General features: G+C 38.3%; 1 protein-coding gene across 1 annotated transcript in view; it reads right to left on the reverse strand.

The window, feature by feature from the left end:
- Nucleotides 1-17671, reverse strand: part of CFI (complement factor I) — a 51355-nt gene that overhangs the window by 27235 nt on the left and 6449 nt on the right. Inside the window, exons 2-4 of the mRNA XM_036852803.1 lie at nucleotides 13581-13761; nucleotides 12550-12689; nucleotides 12069-12206 (exon numbers count right to left, since the gene is read on the reverse strand). Coding sequence (XP_036708698.1) covers nucleotides 12069-12206; nucleotides 12550-12567 — 156 coding nt within the window. The 5' untranslated portion in view covers nucleotides 12568-12689; nucleotides 13581-13761. The remainder of the gene's footprint in view (nucleotides 1-12068; nucleotides 12207-12549; nucleotides 12690-13580; nucleotides 13762-17671) is intronic.

The raw sequence follows: 17671 nt of genomic DNA on the forward strand, positions 1-17671 counted from the left end.
AGCAGAGGGTAGGTGCTAGCAAAACACAGGAGGAATGGTGCACAGTGTATTTAGGGAATCGTGAGCAGTCCCAAGTCATGGGCTTGTGTGTGCTTCACCTGGGATGGTCATTGGTTAGGAAACTGGGGAGGAAGAAGCAGCAGGAGTGGAGCAAGAAAATGATTTGGAAAGACACTTGAACAAGCAAAAGCAAGAGGACTGGACAATTTAATGCATGTAGGGGTTGACAGTAGAACTAGGTTTTGAGGCTGAGTGTTAGTAAGGGTGTATAATACCATTAATCAATATAGATATTAAGTTAAGGTAGAGAATTATGAGTTTGGCTTGGGACCTGTTGATTCTGATATGCCTGAAGGATGTGCATTTGGAGATATTTTGTAGAAAAGGGAAATGTGTGTCTGAAGCTTGGAAAACAGATGATTAGCTCATTCATCAATTAATTCACTGAATGATTTAGTAAGCACCACTCTGTGCCAGGGAACAGCCTGAGGCTAGGATCAGAGGGATAAAAATCCCTGCCTAAGGAGTGCACCAACCAGAAGAGAGACAGGCAAGCCTGACTGACAGTTTCCCTGGTAGACGTGGGCCGGGGATGCCATTAGGACAGTGGGCCCGTGGCCTGACTAGGAGGCTTGAGAACATCTCCCAGAAGAGCTGATGTCTGGGATGAGCACTGAGAGCACTGAGAAGGAGTCAGCTGGCAAGGGTGGTGGGAGGTGCTCCGGGCAGGACTGTGAGAACAAGAACAGCAAGAACAGGCAGCCACTGAGAGACTGAACAGTGGAGCAAATTTGCATTTGAGGAAGATCTTTCTGGAGATCAGATCAGGCAAACAGGCAGGAGGCCAATTAGACCTGCAGGAATCCAGAGGAAATACAATGAAGGCTGGGAATAGGTCAACTGGGTCAAAAGCCAGTTGTGGAAAGTCAACGCTCTCTCTCTGTCCCCTAGACACCCCCTTTGGAGGATGGGCATCCTTTTGTCCAGTCTCCCCAGCCTCCAGCCTTAACACCCCCCCAACCTTGCTCAGTGCCCTCCAGCTGCAGTAACAGCAAGCTGGGGCAGAAACAAATTGAACGATCTTTAAGGGCTATGATGAAGACAAATAAAAACCAGTCATTTAAAAACCACACAAAAATTTGCAAAAGCTGTGAAAGTCATTCTATCCAACATGCTTTTCAGTAAACTTTATCAAATAGCCAGGAAATTTGACAAATTTGTCGTTAACTACACTGGTTTTTGACACACTGATCTAGAATAAAATCTAGTAGTTACATACTTTTCATGGTTCCATGTACCTCTTTTGTAGCACTTATTAGAGTTGACAGTTTTGTAATTACTTAGCTCCTGTGTCTTCCACTGACAAAATTTAAGTGCCCTGACAGCTGGGACTGTCAGCTTTTACATATCACCTTTCTATTGAAAGAGCAATACTCTAATTGGGTGCAAGCAGAAAAAACTTGATTTTTTTCCCCAATTGATCCCTTTCTGAGGTGTCATTTTTCCTTGATCTTTAGAAAGAAACTTGGGCAAGTGCCATCAACTTTTCAGTCACTCTTAGATTAGAGCAAAAATGAAAGATTAAAAGACTTTTGGTCCCAGGAACAGTCATATGTAACAGACATATATTACAATGTCCAGTTTTGGGTAATCATTTAAACTCTGACCTTCATTTCAGGTGAAAGGTCCTTTCTCCTAGCTCAGACTTTCTTCAGGGGCATGGTGGGCCTGGTATTCATTGAATGAATGGTGAAAAACAAAAACAAAAACAAGAAGAGAACACTGAGGAGAATTTTACATTTTAGGAGCTGAAGATTTTAGGAGCACGGGCTCTAGGCGCGTGGGCTTCAGTAGTTGTGGTATGTGGGCTCAGTAGTTGTGGCTCGTGGGCTCTAGAGCACAGGCTCAGTAGTTGTGGCACGTGGGCTTAGTTGCTCCGTGGCATGTGGGATCTTCCCAGAGCAGGACTCAAACCCCCCACGTCACCTGCATTGGCAGGCAGACTCTTAACACTGCACCACCAGGTAAGTCCCAAGCCTAGTATATTTTTAAACAACAGATACTTTTTTTTGGCTGTGTTGGGTCTTCGTTTCTGTGCGAGGGCTTTCTCTAGTTGCGGCAAGTGGGGGCCACTCTTCATTGCATGCGCGGGCCTCTCACTATCGCGGCCTCTCCCGTTGCGGGTCACAGGCTCCAGACGCGCAGGCTCAGTAATTGTGGCTCACGGGCCTAGTTGCTCCGCGGCATGTGGGATCTTCCCAGACCAGGGGTTGAACCTGTGTCCCCTGCATTGGCAGGCAGATTCTCAACCACTGCACCACCAGGGAAGCCCAACAACAGATACTTTTTAAACAACCCCCCTACAGAACAAAATTATTTTCAGTAAAAATCATGAAAGAAATGAATAATAAATTATAGAGAAAAATTTAAACAGCAAATATTTTCTTTTATTGAAATTTCATATATAAATATGTAAAAAATCATGCTTGTGAAAAATAAAAAAGTAAAAAGTAAAATTCATAGTATGGTACAAATAAGGAAAAAAGTACTAGACAAATATTTTAAATTACATTCATATACTTAATGAAAAAGGAAAAACTATACCTATATATAGGCCTGTTGCAGTAATGAATAATAATATTACAGTTTAAGGATAATTAAATATATTAATAAAAATAATAAATTTCATTTTAAAGATACTGAATAGTATCTTTCAGTATCTTTACCTAATCTGATATTTTACCTAATATTAGGTAAAATATTTCCTGTATGAGCTACTGTTTGCACTTAGCAAACAAAAATATTACACCTTTCAGGCTGCATGGTTTTTACTATTTTATATTTTGAAAACAAAAATTCCAAATGGCCATTAGAATGACAAAACTGAAAAACTCAGCTTTTTTTGTTTCTTCACTCTTATAATCGCTGTGACAACACTTTATTTTGAATCTATTATAAATTCAGGAAAATGTAAGAACATAGAGTTTGAAGATGAACTATACTTGAAGTGAATTTGAACAATTCCAATGCATAATGCATATGAGACTGCCTAAGTCAGGGTAGAACTGAAAGTTGGCTGAATTAACTTCCATTTTTAATACAATGTCTATTAAAGAATAAGTTTTAAAAAGTGCTCATTTGAAGTTTACATTTGTATTTTAAAAACTCAACCTCAGCAACCCCAGCAATTGTTGATAGTGCCATCTAATAAAATAGCCACTAACCAAAAGTGGATATTTAAATTAAAATTACTAAAATTAAATGGGAATTCTTCTGTTTCTAGTCAAGATAGACTTATAAGGGTACCAAAGCTACCCTAGTTCTTATTCAGCCTAAACCAATCAAGAAATAGACAAAATACAGAAGACAATGATTTTCAAGACACTGGACATCAGGCAATGAAGGGTAGAGATCCCTGAGACTAAAGAAACAAATGAGGTAGGTGAGCCCTACAGCTGTTCCATGTGATTTCCTTCAGAGAGTTTCCAGACTGTGGTGCGGAGAGGAGGAACTTGAGCTGAGCCCAAGGGACTTCTTGAGTTGAGGAGACAAAGCTGAGAGTCTTGGGAGACCAAGGCAGCTATACTTCACAGAATAAAGTACTGGAAACAAGTAAGTGGCATAGAGAGAGAACTTTGTAGCTCTGTAGAAGATTCCCTTTTAATTGTTCAGCTACCAGAGACTGGGGAAAGAACCACCCAATAGAAATCAAGGTAACAGGGCCCACGCTCAGATGGTGCCATGAATAGTGCTTGTTCTCAACATTCAGACTGGAAAATTTCATTATTCATGGGGCATTGGAAGGAGTACAAAGAAGGATCTTGCCTCAGTAATATGGAACAATTAGTCCTAGACTGAGCATTGTTCTGGTCCTACCTATGAATGCTCAAAAGCAAGACCTGAAAGGATCAAACTGTTTTCAAGTAACTTAACTGCATCTCAGAACAAAGCTCAAGAATATGTATAGGAATACAAAAATACCCAGCATCTAACAGGATAATATTCATAACAGCTGGCATCCAATAAAATATACAGGCATGCAAAACTACAGGAAAATACGACCCACAGAGAGGAGAAAAATTAAATTGATTGAAATTTACCCAGAATCCTTAATATAGATGTTAGAATTTGCAGGCAAGTATATTATAATATTTATTATAACTGTATTCCTTATGTTCAAAAAGTAGAGACAAGAAAAATATACAAGAGATCCAAATTGAACTTCTAGGGATGAAAATGACAATATTGGAGATAAAAATACACTGGATGGAACTAACAACAGATAGGACATTGCAGAAGATTAACAAACCTAAAGATTTATTCATAGAAACTATCCAGAATGAAATGTGGAAGTAATAGAGAATTTTTTAAAAAGAACAGGGCATGAGTGAGCTGTGGGACAGGTTCAAGTGGTGTAGTATACGTAGTATATGTGTAATTGGAGTTCCACAGGAGATGAGAATGAGATGGGAACAAAAAAGTTATTCGAAGAAATAATGGCTGAAATTTTTCCAAATTTGATAAAAATTATAAATCCACAGATTCAATAAACTTAATGAATCCCAAGCAGAAGAAACATGAAGGAAACTCCACCAAGGCACATCATCTCAAATTGCTCAAATAACAACAGTGAGAAAATCTTCAAAACAGCCAAAGAAAAAGACCCATGTGCAAAGGAACAAAGGTAAGGGTGACAACAGAGGTCTCATGCAAGTGAGAAGACAGTGAAGCAACATTTAAAAAATACCAGAAAAAAACCCCTGTCAACCTATACTTCTATACCCCGCAAAAATATCACTTGAAAATTAAGGCAAAATAACAACCTTTTTAGACATATAACAGTTGAAAGAACTAATCACCAGCGTATCTGCACTACAAGAAATGTTAAAAAAAAAAAAGTCCTTCAAGCAGAAGGGAAATTATCCTAGATGAAAATCTGTAGCTACATGCAGGAATGAAGAATACTGGAAATATCTGGAATTTTTTTTTTTTTTTTTAGAAGATGTGACACAGCTGTGGGTCTTTTTTTAAATTTATTTTATTTTTATAGCTGTGTTGGGTCTTCGTTTCTGTGCAAGGGCTTTCTCTAGTTGTGGCAAGCGGGGGCCACTCTTCATCGCGGTGCGCAGGCCTCTCACTATTGCGGCCTCTCTTGTTGCAGAGCACAGGCTCCAGACGCGCAGGCTCAGTAATTGTGGCTCACGGGCCCAGTTGCTCCGCGGCATGTGGGATCTTCCCAGACCAGGGCTCTAACCCGTGTCCCCTGCATTGGCAGGCAGATTCTCAACCACTGTGCCACCAAGGAAGCCCTGGAATTTTTTATATGGGGGTGGGGAGGAGGTAGCCGTTATCTCTGCTTTGTACCTTTTCTGGTAGTATCTTTGACTTTGGTATCAGAGTAACATTGACCTCATGGAATGATTTAGGAAGTAAGTGTTCTCTCCTTTTTGGGGGGGGGGGCAAAAGAGTTTGAGAAGATTTGGTGTTGTTATTTGGTAGAATTCACCAGTGAAGCCATCTGGTTTTGGACATTTCTTTGATAGAAGTTTTTTCTTTCTTTCTTTTCTTCCTCCCTTCCCTCCTTCCTTCCTTCCTTTCTTTCTCTTCCTTCCTTCCTTCCTTCCTTCCTTCCTTCCTTCCTTCCTTTCTTTCTCTCCCTTCCTTCCTTCCTTCCTTCCTTCCTTCCTTCCTTCCTTCCTTCCTTCCTTTCTTTCTTTCTTTCCTTCTTTCCTTCTTCCTTTCTTTTTAAATCACTGATTTAATCTCTTGTTACATGTCTGTTCACATTTCCTATTTCTTCTTGAGTTGGTTTTGGTAATTTGTATGCTTCTAGGAATTTGTCCATTAATCTAGGTTATCTAATTTGTTGGCATATAATTGTTCACAGTATTCTCTTATCATTCTTTTGATTTATGTAAGGTCAGTAATAATGTCTCCACTTTCTGATTTTATTTATTTGAATCTTCTCTGTTTTTTGTCAGTCTAGCTAAGGTTTGTCAATTTGGTTGATCTTTTCAAAGAACAAAATTTTGGTGTAATTGATTTTATTGTCTTACTATTTAAAAAAATTTTTCTATTTCTATCCAAATATTTATTATTTCCTTCCTTCTCCTAGCTTTGAATTTAGTTTGCTCCTCTTTTCCTAGTTTTTTAAGGTGTAAAGGTAGGTTATTGATTTGAGATTTTTGTTCCTTTGTAATGTAGGTATTTACTGCTACAATTTTCCCTCTAAGTACTGCTTTTGCCAATCCCATATGTTTTGGAATGTTGTATTTTGTTTTCACTCATCTCTAAGTATTTTCCAATTTCCTTTATTATTTCTTCTCTGATTACTGGTTAAGAGTATGTTGTTTATGTTCCACATATTTGTGAGTTTTCCAGTTTTCCTTCTGTTACTGATTTCTAGCTTTATTCCATTGTCTTTAGAGAAGCTACTTCATCTGATTTCAGTATTTTTAAATTACTGAGATATGTTTTGTGGTCTAACATATGGTCTATCCTGGAGAATGTTCCATGTGCACTTGAGAAAAGAGTGTATTCTGCTGTTGTTGTGAGGAGTGCTTCTATACGTCTAGTTGTCAGGTCAGGTTGGCTTACAGTGCTGTTAAAGTCCTGTATTTCCTTATTGATCTTCTGTCTAGGTTTTCTCTCCATTTTGAAAAGTGGGTATTGAAGTCTCCAACTATTATTGTAGAATTGTCTCTTCCTCCCTTTAATTGTCAATATTTGTATCATGAATTTGGGGCTCTATTTTTTGGTGTGTATATGTTTATAATTATATATTTTTAACAAACTGACTCTGTTATCAATATCTAATGTCTTCTTTGTCTCTTGTAACAAGAGACAATTAAGGTCAATTTTGTCTGATATTAGTGTGGCACTCCAGGTCTCTTTTGGTTACTATATGCATGGAATATTGTTTTCCATCCTTTCACTTTCAACCCATTTGTGTCTTTGGATCACAAATTTGTCTTACAGATAGCATATAATTACATCTTTTTTAAAATAAATAAATTCTACCAATCTATGCCTATTTATTAGAGAACTTAATCCTTTTACATTTAAATTAATTACTGATAAGAAGGCCTCACTTTTGACATTTTGCTGTTTGTTTTCTGTATGGCTTATACCTTTATTGTCATTTCCTCCATATTGCCTTCTTTCACGTTTAGTTGATTTTTTTGTAGTGAACAATTTTGATTTTTTTCTCATTTTCTTTTCTTTTGATTATTTAAAAAATATTTTCTTTGTGGTTACCATGGGGATTATACGTAACATCTTAAATTTATAGCAGTCTAGTTTGAATTCATACCAACCTAGCTTCAAGAGCATATACAAACTCTGCTCCTGTACAGTTCCATCCCCTTTTATGTTGTTACTGTTACACATTACATCTTTATACATTGTGTGCCTGTTAATTTATAATTTTTAAATACATTTGTCTTTTAAACAGTATAGGAAATAAAAAGGAGTTACAAGCCAAAAATAAAATTACATTGGCTTTTGTATTTATCTATGTAGTTACCTTTACTGGAATTCTTTCTTTCTTCATATGGCTTCAAGTTACTGTCTAATGTCCTTTCATTTAGCCTGAAGGACTCCCTTTCTTGTAATGTCTTTCTTTCTTTCTTTCTTCCTTCCTTCCTTCCTTCCTTCCCTCTTTCCTTTTTCTTCTTGTAGTGTGTTTCTTATAGAGCAGGTATACTAGCACCTTCATCAGCTTTTGTTTACCTGAGAATGTTTTAATTTCTCCTTCATTCTTAAAGGACAGCTTTGCTGAATATAGAATTCCTGGCTGATAGTTCTTTTCTTTCAGCACTTAAAAAATGTCATCCCATTGTCTTCTGGCCTTTATGGTTATTGCTGAGAAAGATGCTGCTAATCTTATTAAGGATCCTTTGTCCATGATGAGTTGCTTTTCTCTTGCTGCTTTCAAGATCTTCTGTTTTGTTTCTCGGCTTTTAATAACTTCATTATTATGCATCTTGGTGTGGATTTCTTAGTGTTATCTTTTTGGGGACCAGTAAGCACCCTGAATCTGTAGATTCATTATCTGTTATCAAATTTAAGAAGTTTTTGGCTATTATTTCTTCAAATATTCTCTGACCCTTTCTCTCTTCTCCTTCTGAGATTCCTATTTTGTATATATTGATGGTATCATACAGGTCTCTTAGGCTCTTACTCTTTTTTCTTTCTGTTCCTCAGATTGGATAATTTAATTGAACAATCTTCAAGTTCATTTACTCTTCTGCCTGCTCAAATCTGCTATTAAAACCCTCTAGTGAGTTCTTTGTTATACTTTTCAGTCTAATTCCTTTTATGATTTCTGTCTCTTCATGGATATTCTCTATTTGTTCATACATCATCCTCCTGGTTTCCTTTAGCTCTTTGAACATATTTAAGATGGTTGACTTAAAGTCTTTGTCTGGTAAGTTTAAAGTCTGTTCTTCCTCAGAAATAATTTCTGTTAATTTTTCCTGTGAATGGGACATATTTTCTTGTTTCATTACATGCTTCATAATTTTGGGTTGAAGACTGGATATTTTGAATATTATAATGTAGTCATTCTTGAAATCAAATTCTTTCTTCTCCTCAGGGTTTGCTTCCCTTGCTTTCTGTAGATTGTAGCTGTTTGTTTACTAACTTTTCTAAACTGTTTTTGTAAAGTTTGTTTTTTTGTCTTGTGTGGTCCCTGAAGTCTTGGTTCCTTTACCTTGCATTCAGCTAGGGTTTAGACAAAGATTTCCTTGAAAACAAGGAACCAGAAAGAGAGAAAGAGAAAGGGAAAGGGAGAGAGAGGGGGAAAAAAAAGAAAGAAAGAAAGAAAGAGAGAAAGAGAGAGAGAGAAAGAAAGAAAGGAAGGAAGGAAGAAAGAAAGAAAGAAAGAAAGAAAAAGGAACCTCTCAAATTGAGAACAACAACAAAAAAACTCCCCCAGGTTTGCAAATTGGCTCTGTGCTGGGGCACTCCTTCAATGCTTAGCCAGGCCATTTACAATTATGTCTTAGCCTTTACTTCATGCTTGCACTGGGCCTGGAGGTATAGGCTTAGAGTCTTCTTAGGTGTTTTCTGAGCTGCATCCTGCCCTGGGCATGTGTGCTGCTTTCTAAATTCCCCAGTATACACAGGGACTTTTGAATGCACTAATTTCCCATTGAAACTCTAACTTTTCCTTCCAAGCTTTGGCATGCTATTGTATGTCTCAACTGTAATCTTTTGTCCCAGGTGGCTGTATGTTGTTTTTTTGCTTGCTTTCTAATGTTTTTGAGAAACGTCTGCTGGCTTTCCACTCTGAGTTCCAAGTTAGATGAAACAAAGACAAGTACATTGTGTCAGTCTTTCAAGTAGTCCCCGGGTAGGTTAGAACAAACACAGTTCTTTTTAAATAAAGTCTGCTCTGCTCCTTTTAGAGCCAGGGACTAGAGTTCCACGCTGGCAACGTGGACTGCCATCTTCAAGACTGCCACTGAGTTGGGAACAGGGTGGGGTAAGGGCAAGTAGAAATGCCACAGTTTTCCTACCATTTTTAAATTGTCTTTTTCCTTCATTCAGCATTCACTTGGGTGCTGTAGGCCTCTGATAACTGGAGTTCTGACGAAGGTGGTTCTGAAAGTTTGCTTGATTTTTCTATTTTTTTGTGGAGGGACAAGTGTTTGGGTTTGCCTACTCTGCCATGGTTGCTGACATCACTCTCTGCATTATGTGTTGCCTCCTGTGCATATCCTCTTTCCAGTATTTTGTCACTCTGCTGAACATCACCCTACTTCTTTCCTTCCAAAATACTACCCATATAAACCAAGGTTTGCAGTATGCTTTTAGGGTAAAATAAAAATTTAAGGTTTCAGTCAGGGATTATGTCACAGCACAGTACTATCACTGTAGGTAACCATATTGACTGAAATATCTGGCTTCCCTGTTCTTTAATATCCCTTGGTTATTGATACAGCAGCCACTACCTCTGTGCTCTGAGTTTCTCTCCATCCTTTCCTAAGTCCCCTTACCTCTTTGTCTGGGTAGGTTCAGTAAAACCAGAATTCTCATTTCACTATTCAGAACAACTTAAGTCTAACCCACTGCCAGCCCACCCCATCATTGACATCATTGATTCAATGACATAATCCACCCATCATTGACATATGATGGGTAGATTATCAGTCTATCAAAATGGACTCCAAATCAGTCCCTCAGAATGTTTTGATATAAAAAGGGAGTGGGGCTTTTTATTCCCTAGAAGGAAATCTGCTCCCAGCTTTCAAAATAACAAACGTTTCTCCTAGCTGTACATATTTTATTTCATGTTGAAAATGTAGATATATTTTAAAACTTCTTTGAACACATTTATGTTGTCTCTATGGTAACCTCCATTTTAAAATGGTTATTTCTCAGCAGGTGGGATAAAAAATCATTCCATTTTCTTTTATAAACTAATATTTTAAGAAGTTCTGGAATTTTCACAAATATGGTATTAACTCTTTTCAAAATGCTGTTTCTTAAAGGAATGAAGACAACTTTATTGTTGGATGATTTTTCAGTAAAAGAAAGAGGCTCTTTTCCTTTGTGTAAGTGAAAACTACTATATTCAGTTTTTTTTTTTTTTTTTTCCTGTTTTTTGTCCAGGAATCCAAAATGTGGCTGAAATATCTTTTTTTCAAAAAACAAATTTTTCTTGTTATAATGTAACATATTTATTTGGTATTTAAAAAAGAAAAATAAAGAATGAATAAAACAGAATTTCTGAACTCTGAAAATTCATAAATGCATAAAACATAAAATAAAAATCACCAGCAATCCCATTACTCAAGATACCAACTGTTATTTATTTGATATACATTCCTCATGAACTTTTAAATTGTCATTTATATAAGCAGTTATATGTGTGTATTTGTGTGTGTGTGTGTGTGTGTGTGTGTGTATTTTTCTCTTTAACAAAAATAAGATTTTTAGTGAGGGTTTTTTTATTTCAATAAATATAAAAGCACAATTTTAATGGCTACATGATAGTTCATTTATGGACTACAATAATTTAATCGATTTTAATCAACAAGCACTTACTTTACTTCCATTTGTTCTGTACTATAAACATTGCATATAGATTTTAGAAGTTACAAGAAACAAAGTATATAATTCTGATTTCTTAGGTAGTTTTCTTTAAATATTTGCTGCTATAAACAGGCATTAAAACAAATTTTGGAATTGTTTCAAAACTCTTTGATCACAAAAGCAGGCAATCATCAATAAGTGACTAAAATGTCTTAAACATTTCTAACTTTAATAGACCAGCTTTCAGACTGCCTACAATCTGTCATTTCGGTTTTAACTCCTTGAGTTGCCTACAAAGCCTCTACTCTGATCAAACGGGTTTATTCATCTGGAAGAGCCCAGTGCTGTGCTATCTTTCTGCCATAACACTTGCTGCTTTTTCAGGCTGAAAACTCACTTCCTCTTTCTCTCCACTGATCAAATCTAATCCAGAATTATAGGCCTAGCTCAAATCCTATTTGACCCATAAACTCTCCCTGACCTCCTAGCAGGAAGGGATTTTTCCTCTCATTAATGCCCCTTGGCAGATAGTATTTGTACCATTTTTTGGCAATTAAATATATATGTCTTTTAAAAGTTCCTTCTCTTGTGTTTTCATATATTATTTAAATTTTGCTTATTTCCTCATTGGCATACTTGTATCGTCTTTCTACAACTGTACCAAACGGTTACTGAAGGAAGAGATCAGTCTTGCCATTTGCCCAGCACTCTACCTTGCACATAGATAGAGGTAGCTTGATAAATGTTTACTGATTTAATAATTACTGTAAATATAGATCTATATTAGTAAAATTCTCATTCAGTTCAATTTCTATGCACAGAGAATAGCACATGAAAAAAGCAATTTCTTAAAGCTCTTTCATCAAGATGTTAACATAAAATCTTTGTTACTGACTAGATACTGTCATTGTTGGCAACAGAACTATGTAATCCTTAAGTCAAAATAGTATCCTTAAGATGTTTTCTGTATTTTTATAGTATTTGAAATATCTACTTAAAATAGTTTGCATAAATATTGAATTACTTACCTCACAAAAACTTAAGCAGAAGCACAAAAGTAACAGAACAGCATGAGCAAACTTCATGTTGGAGACAATCAGGGTCTGTATCTCTGCTGTGGACTCTTCTGCACCCCAGATATTCTTTTGAAATTTAATTTTTAACCTCTGAAAAAATATTTAAAAAGAGCAAGCCTCCTAAAGAGCTTTGTACTTTTGAACTCATGTAGATTTTGGCAAAATTCCAGAGTTTTACCGTAACTGAAACCAAAAAGGGCCTCAGTAAATAGCTGAGGGACTGTGTTTCCTGGAGAGGAAACTGATGCCCCACCTTGATACTGAACAATGCCTCGTTCTGTTTTCTAGAGAAGACAGAAATCACTAGAAGAAATTTCTTATGTTTTGGTAAAATAGAATTATATATTTTTCTTTAAGGACAAAAACTAGTAAATGGTAAGAAGTAAAAGTCCATCATATTGAAGGTTATGCTGAATACATTAAAAATCCTCACCAAAACGCTTCCTTTCATTCACAAGTTGTTCTGTGATCAAATTATTTTCTCTAAGCAGAAATGCTGTCAACAGTTTGGATTCTCCTGAAGCAGATGTGAGACAGAGTTTGGGGTGTGAGATACTTATCAGGAATCAGCTCCTGGGAAAGGAAGGGAGGAGAAGCAGGAATGAGCAGAAAATCAGACTGCAATGCAGGTTCGACAAAGCCTTGCCCAGCTCATGGGGGCCTCTGGAGCAACAGTGGCCTGTCACAGTGGCCCTGGGTCATGCAGAAATGGCTAGATCCTGCCTGCCTTGCTCAGTCACCTGGTGAGGGCTGCCCAGGAAATGCTTGCCCTTAGGTGAGGCAGGTCTCTGTCGCTGAGGCAGACCTTGAAGGATCTGACAGTTAGTTGCTGTCAGAAGGAAGTGTCAGCTGACCACACACTTCACGGCCAGGCAGCCAGACCTTCCTTGAAGGCGGATCTGGGAAACTCATCTCCCTGTCTTTCAGAGTCTACCATTTGTACCTTTTAGATCTACTTTCCGGCTATGCTTCAAGGGTGGCTCCTTCAAAACTGCAGTGCACCTTTCTTCCTGAGAGATTATTTAGGAGAGGGAGGTTGCGGAGAGGGGGAGGGGAGGGAACTGTAGCCCCTGCCCTTGCAGTTGACCTTGGGGCTGCAGTTGATACTCACCCCCTGCCTCCTTCCTATCCATTCTAGATTCCCTTCACCCTGAGTTTCCACCTCTGCTGACCTCAGTGGCTTACCTGGTGGGATGACCCACAACCTCTTCCAGGAGTTATCCAGCCCGATTACCATTCACTTCTCAGACCATTGTTGCCGTTTCTATCCCTTTACTGTCACAAGAGACACCTAAGCAGCTCATATGGTTCCATACACATTTCTCCCTACCCTCATTGTATAATAGCAGCCTAACTTCCTCTGAAGGATCAGGGTCAGTTACTCCTGTCAAGATGGTGACACCCCCTCTTTCCTGCTGGTCCCCAGACACAAGCAGCTCAGTGTGCACCAGGCAGAAGGCTCACCTTATAATTCAGTGGGATTCCTGTTGTGCCGAAGGACAAAGGTGCGCTTCCTGTGAGGAACAGACCTCAGAGTACAAAGTGTGGAGACAAGAGCACACGGCCTCCAGGTGGTCATCAGAAGCGATGGTAAGTGTGGTTATTCCTGCTTCTGCTCCTTGGCTCCCAGACCTGTGTCTTCTCTCTGTTGGGGATACAATGCTATATGAAGGTCCTTTGATTCAATGCATATACTGCTTCCCGGAGGATAGCACCCAGTCCTCACAGAGTACTGCCTTTAAGTAGCACCTCAGCTTGGCATTCAGCAGGCTACTCCAATGCTCCATAAGGCTGCCAGCTTCACAGTGGTATAGTATGTGATATGACCAGTGGATTGCATGGTCATAGGCCCACGCTCACATCTCCTTTGCTGTAAAGTGGTTTCCCTTGTCTGGCAGGATGTTATACGGGATCCCCTGTTGGAGGATTAAATACTCTGTAATCCTTTGGCTCATGATCCTGAGGCCCTGCAGACAGAAAAGGTACATCCTTACCCACAATTTATGTCTATTCCTGTGAGAATGTACCACTGGCCCTTTTAAGATTGAAAGAACCGAATGTGTCAATTTGCCAGCAAGTAGCTAGCTGGTATCCTTGATGAATTGTGCCATCTTGGGAGCTCAGTTGTGCCATCTTGGGGGCTTGGTATCCTTGATGAGTTGTGCCATCTTGGGCGCTCAGCATTGGTCTCTGTTGCTGTCAGATTGGACATTTGTTGATGGCAGTAGCTAAAGAAACCTTCAGGGTCCATGCTATTGGCCTCATGGGTATCTTCCATCTCTGCCACCATGGCCACTTTATTCTTGTGCCCATTGTGCTAGTACTGAGGTGGTTGATGACTGAGATTGGCTGATTATCAATTGGCTGAGTCATTTTGTTGATTATTTATTACTTTTCTCTGGTGGATGTTCTCTGGTGGGCGTTAACACGTGATACAAAGATTTCTACACTTCAGCCCTACTCCTATATGTACATCCACATGTTTCTCCCCTTCTAGAAACTGTGATTCCATATATAGTCTAACCTTAGGCCACTTATTTTTCCACACAAAGTGGAGAGCCAGGTGTGCCACCTGAAGCTCTGCCCATGGGGACAACTTTCTTTCACCACTGTCTTTCAGAACCATTACTAAGTATGGCTGTAATGCAGCTGCTATTTTCAGGCTGTACCTACATGCTGAGCCCATCTGTGAACCAAACCCAAACTTTTCCCTCCTCCTTTAGCTGGTCATTACCAGAGTCCCCACAGAGCCACAGGTGTGAGCTGAGGGAGGAACACAGGTGCAATGGTTTGGATTTGGGGGAAAGGGGGGAATTGGGGCCACCTGCTCATGTACTTTGCTTGTGCCCTTTTTTGCTGTTTGTATTTGGTTCCAGATGTAACATTTTCATCTTACGTTTTTGCTAGGCCTCCTCAGCTTTGTACTTCATGGGTCTGTTAGGACCCAGCTCCTAACGGGCATCTCTGCCACAAGGTGACACAGTGTCATGTTCGGTTGTTCCACATTTACCAGGGTTCAGTAGTGCCCAGGTTGTTTCTCAAACAGAATATAATTCTCTGCTACAGATGGCATGGCCTTGCTCCAGAACCCCAGGGTCCTGTATTGTAGTTCTCCCACTGAGTCTTCCTCAAACACTCTGCAATGTTTTCTCCCACCACTGATACCTCCAACACTGCAGGGTCTTCTGGATAACTGCAGAACTCTTTCCTGCTCTGGTAGCCAATGAACTATTCTTCAGTGTGAAATATTTGCCCAGAAGTCAAATATTCCCCAAAGGGAATATCCCCAAAAAGGCTCACTAAATTTTGTGCTTCCTTCTTTGTGAAATGAAGTACAAAATAATTTATCTTTTAATTTAGAGAAGATGTTCTGGAAGGTTTCTGAGCGCTGTTTTCCTAAAATTTGACGGATGTGCCAGGATTTATCACCTCTGGAGCATGTGTGTCTAATCAAGGCATTCAGTATGTTAGCCACCTCTTGCTTATCTGCTCTGATTAAGGTAATGCCATTAATGTAATAAAACAATGTAATGTTTTATAAGAAGTCCAGATGATACCCAGATTTCTTCAGACTTTATTATGGCAGAAGTTGGGACATAAGACCTATGAAAAATTTCTATATGTATACTGTTGTTCATCCCACATGAATGCAAACTGTTTCCAATATTCTTTTCTGCTTAAAATACTTATAGTGGTTTTGGTTTTCCTGACCAAATTCTTATTGATATACTTTATAATACTGCTAAAACTAGAATCAAGGTTCTTGTCTCTAAAAGAAATTTTATTGAAACAAATATTAAACCTTAGGTAGGGGGTGAAATTTCTAAGCTTAGAAAGAAGAAAACAAAAAGACATTTATATATCCAAGTTATGTTAAAAATTTTATAACAAAAAAAGCACTGAAAAAAATGAACTAAGCATGCAACTCAGGATACCATTAAAAAAATATCAAAAAGAATCAAAATGATAGAAAGGAACTAGTAAAGACATAAGCAATAGTAAATAAACCAAAAAGTAAAAAAGTAGTAGACTTGATAAATAACCCGAGTCATTTTGAGAAATAATTTTTAAAAAGAGAGAGTAAAGCAATTTTAGAGGAAAGCTATTTCAGTGGACATTTTTAGGGGGCTGCCAACATCCATTATCCTTCATAATAGGTTCCCAATTTTCTGTGCGGAATTATCTTTCTTCTATTATGAGTTGTTTTGGTGGGAGAGTAATTCCAGGCACCTGCTTTCCAAATGGAAGTTGAGAAATCCATATCCAGCCTCTTTCCATTCCTTTTTATAGCCCAGGGACTGATCAGAGTCTCTCTCTCTCTCTCTCTCTCTCTCTCTCTCTCTGGTGTTGGAGTCTTGAGTTAAGTGATAAGAGAACAAAGGAACAGTTGTGAATTATTTATTGAGGCAGCAGAAGCAGCAGCAGCATACTGGTTAGACTGCTTCAGCTATAAAATAAGCTTCTTTTGATTCCTTTTGGCCTTGTTAAGTATCTTTAGTTCTTAAGCCTAGGTGCTTAGTCACCTGTCAGTACTGTAAACATCCTATTATCTTCCAAGTGAATTTTCTTTTACTAAAGTTAGCCAGAGTTGGTTTGGTGGCTTGTCACTTAGAACCTTAAGTGATAAAATCATGTGCAATTTATCAAATAATCTGAAGATCTGGAAGAAAATTTCCAGGAAAAATAGAATTATTGGAATTGACTCAGGAAGAGATAGAAAATTCAAATAAATTAATAGCTAAGAAGACATGGAAAAGTTAGATTTTAAACCCCCAAAGATACTAAGTTTTACCAACTCTTTTAGGAAAGATCATTCTTCTGTTATTTAAACTTTTCCAGAACATGAAAAAAGATTAACTTATTAATCTTTTATTATTAACTCTCCAACTTATTAGCAATACTCTAATATACTTATCCAAAACTGGATAAGACAAGCCTCTGAAAGAAATCTATAAGCTACTCTTAATTATTAATATACATGCAAGGACCCTAAATAAAATGTTAGCAAACCATATACCATAAACCACAATATAGTAAAAGAATAACATACCATGACCAAGTGGGGACCATTTCAGAAATACAGGGGTGGGGCTTCCCTGGTGGCGCAGCAGTTGAGAATCTGCCTGCCAATGCAGGGGACACGGGTTCGAGCCCTGGTCTGGGAAGATCCCACATGCCGCGGAGCAACTGGGCCCGTGAGCCACAACTACTGAGCCTGCGCGTCTGGAGTCTGTGCTCCGCAACAAGAGAGGCTGCGATGGTGAGAGGCCCGCGCACCGCGATGAAGAGTGGCCCCCGCTTGCCGCAACTGGAGAAAGCCCTTGCACAGAAACGAGGACCCAACACAGCCAAAAATAGAAATAAATAAATAAGTAAAAAATAAAATTAAAAAAAAAAAAAAAAGAAATACAGGGGTGTTCAACATTAGGATATCAGAGTAATTCAGTATATTAAAATCTTTAATTAAAATAATAGATTAAATAAGAGAGTCTGTATAATTATATCACAAGATATGGAAAAGGTATTTGATATGAGTTTAACACCAATTCTTAATT

This window comes from Balaenoptera musculus, chromosome 5 (assembly GCF_009873245.2).
Source record: "Balaenoptera musculus isolate JJ_BM4_2016_0621 chromosome 5, mBalMus1.pri.v3, whole genome shotgun sequence".
Classification (NCBI taxonomy): Eukaryota; Metazoa; Chordata; class Mammalia; order Artiodactyla; family Balaenopteridae; genus Balaenoptera; species Balaenoptera musculus.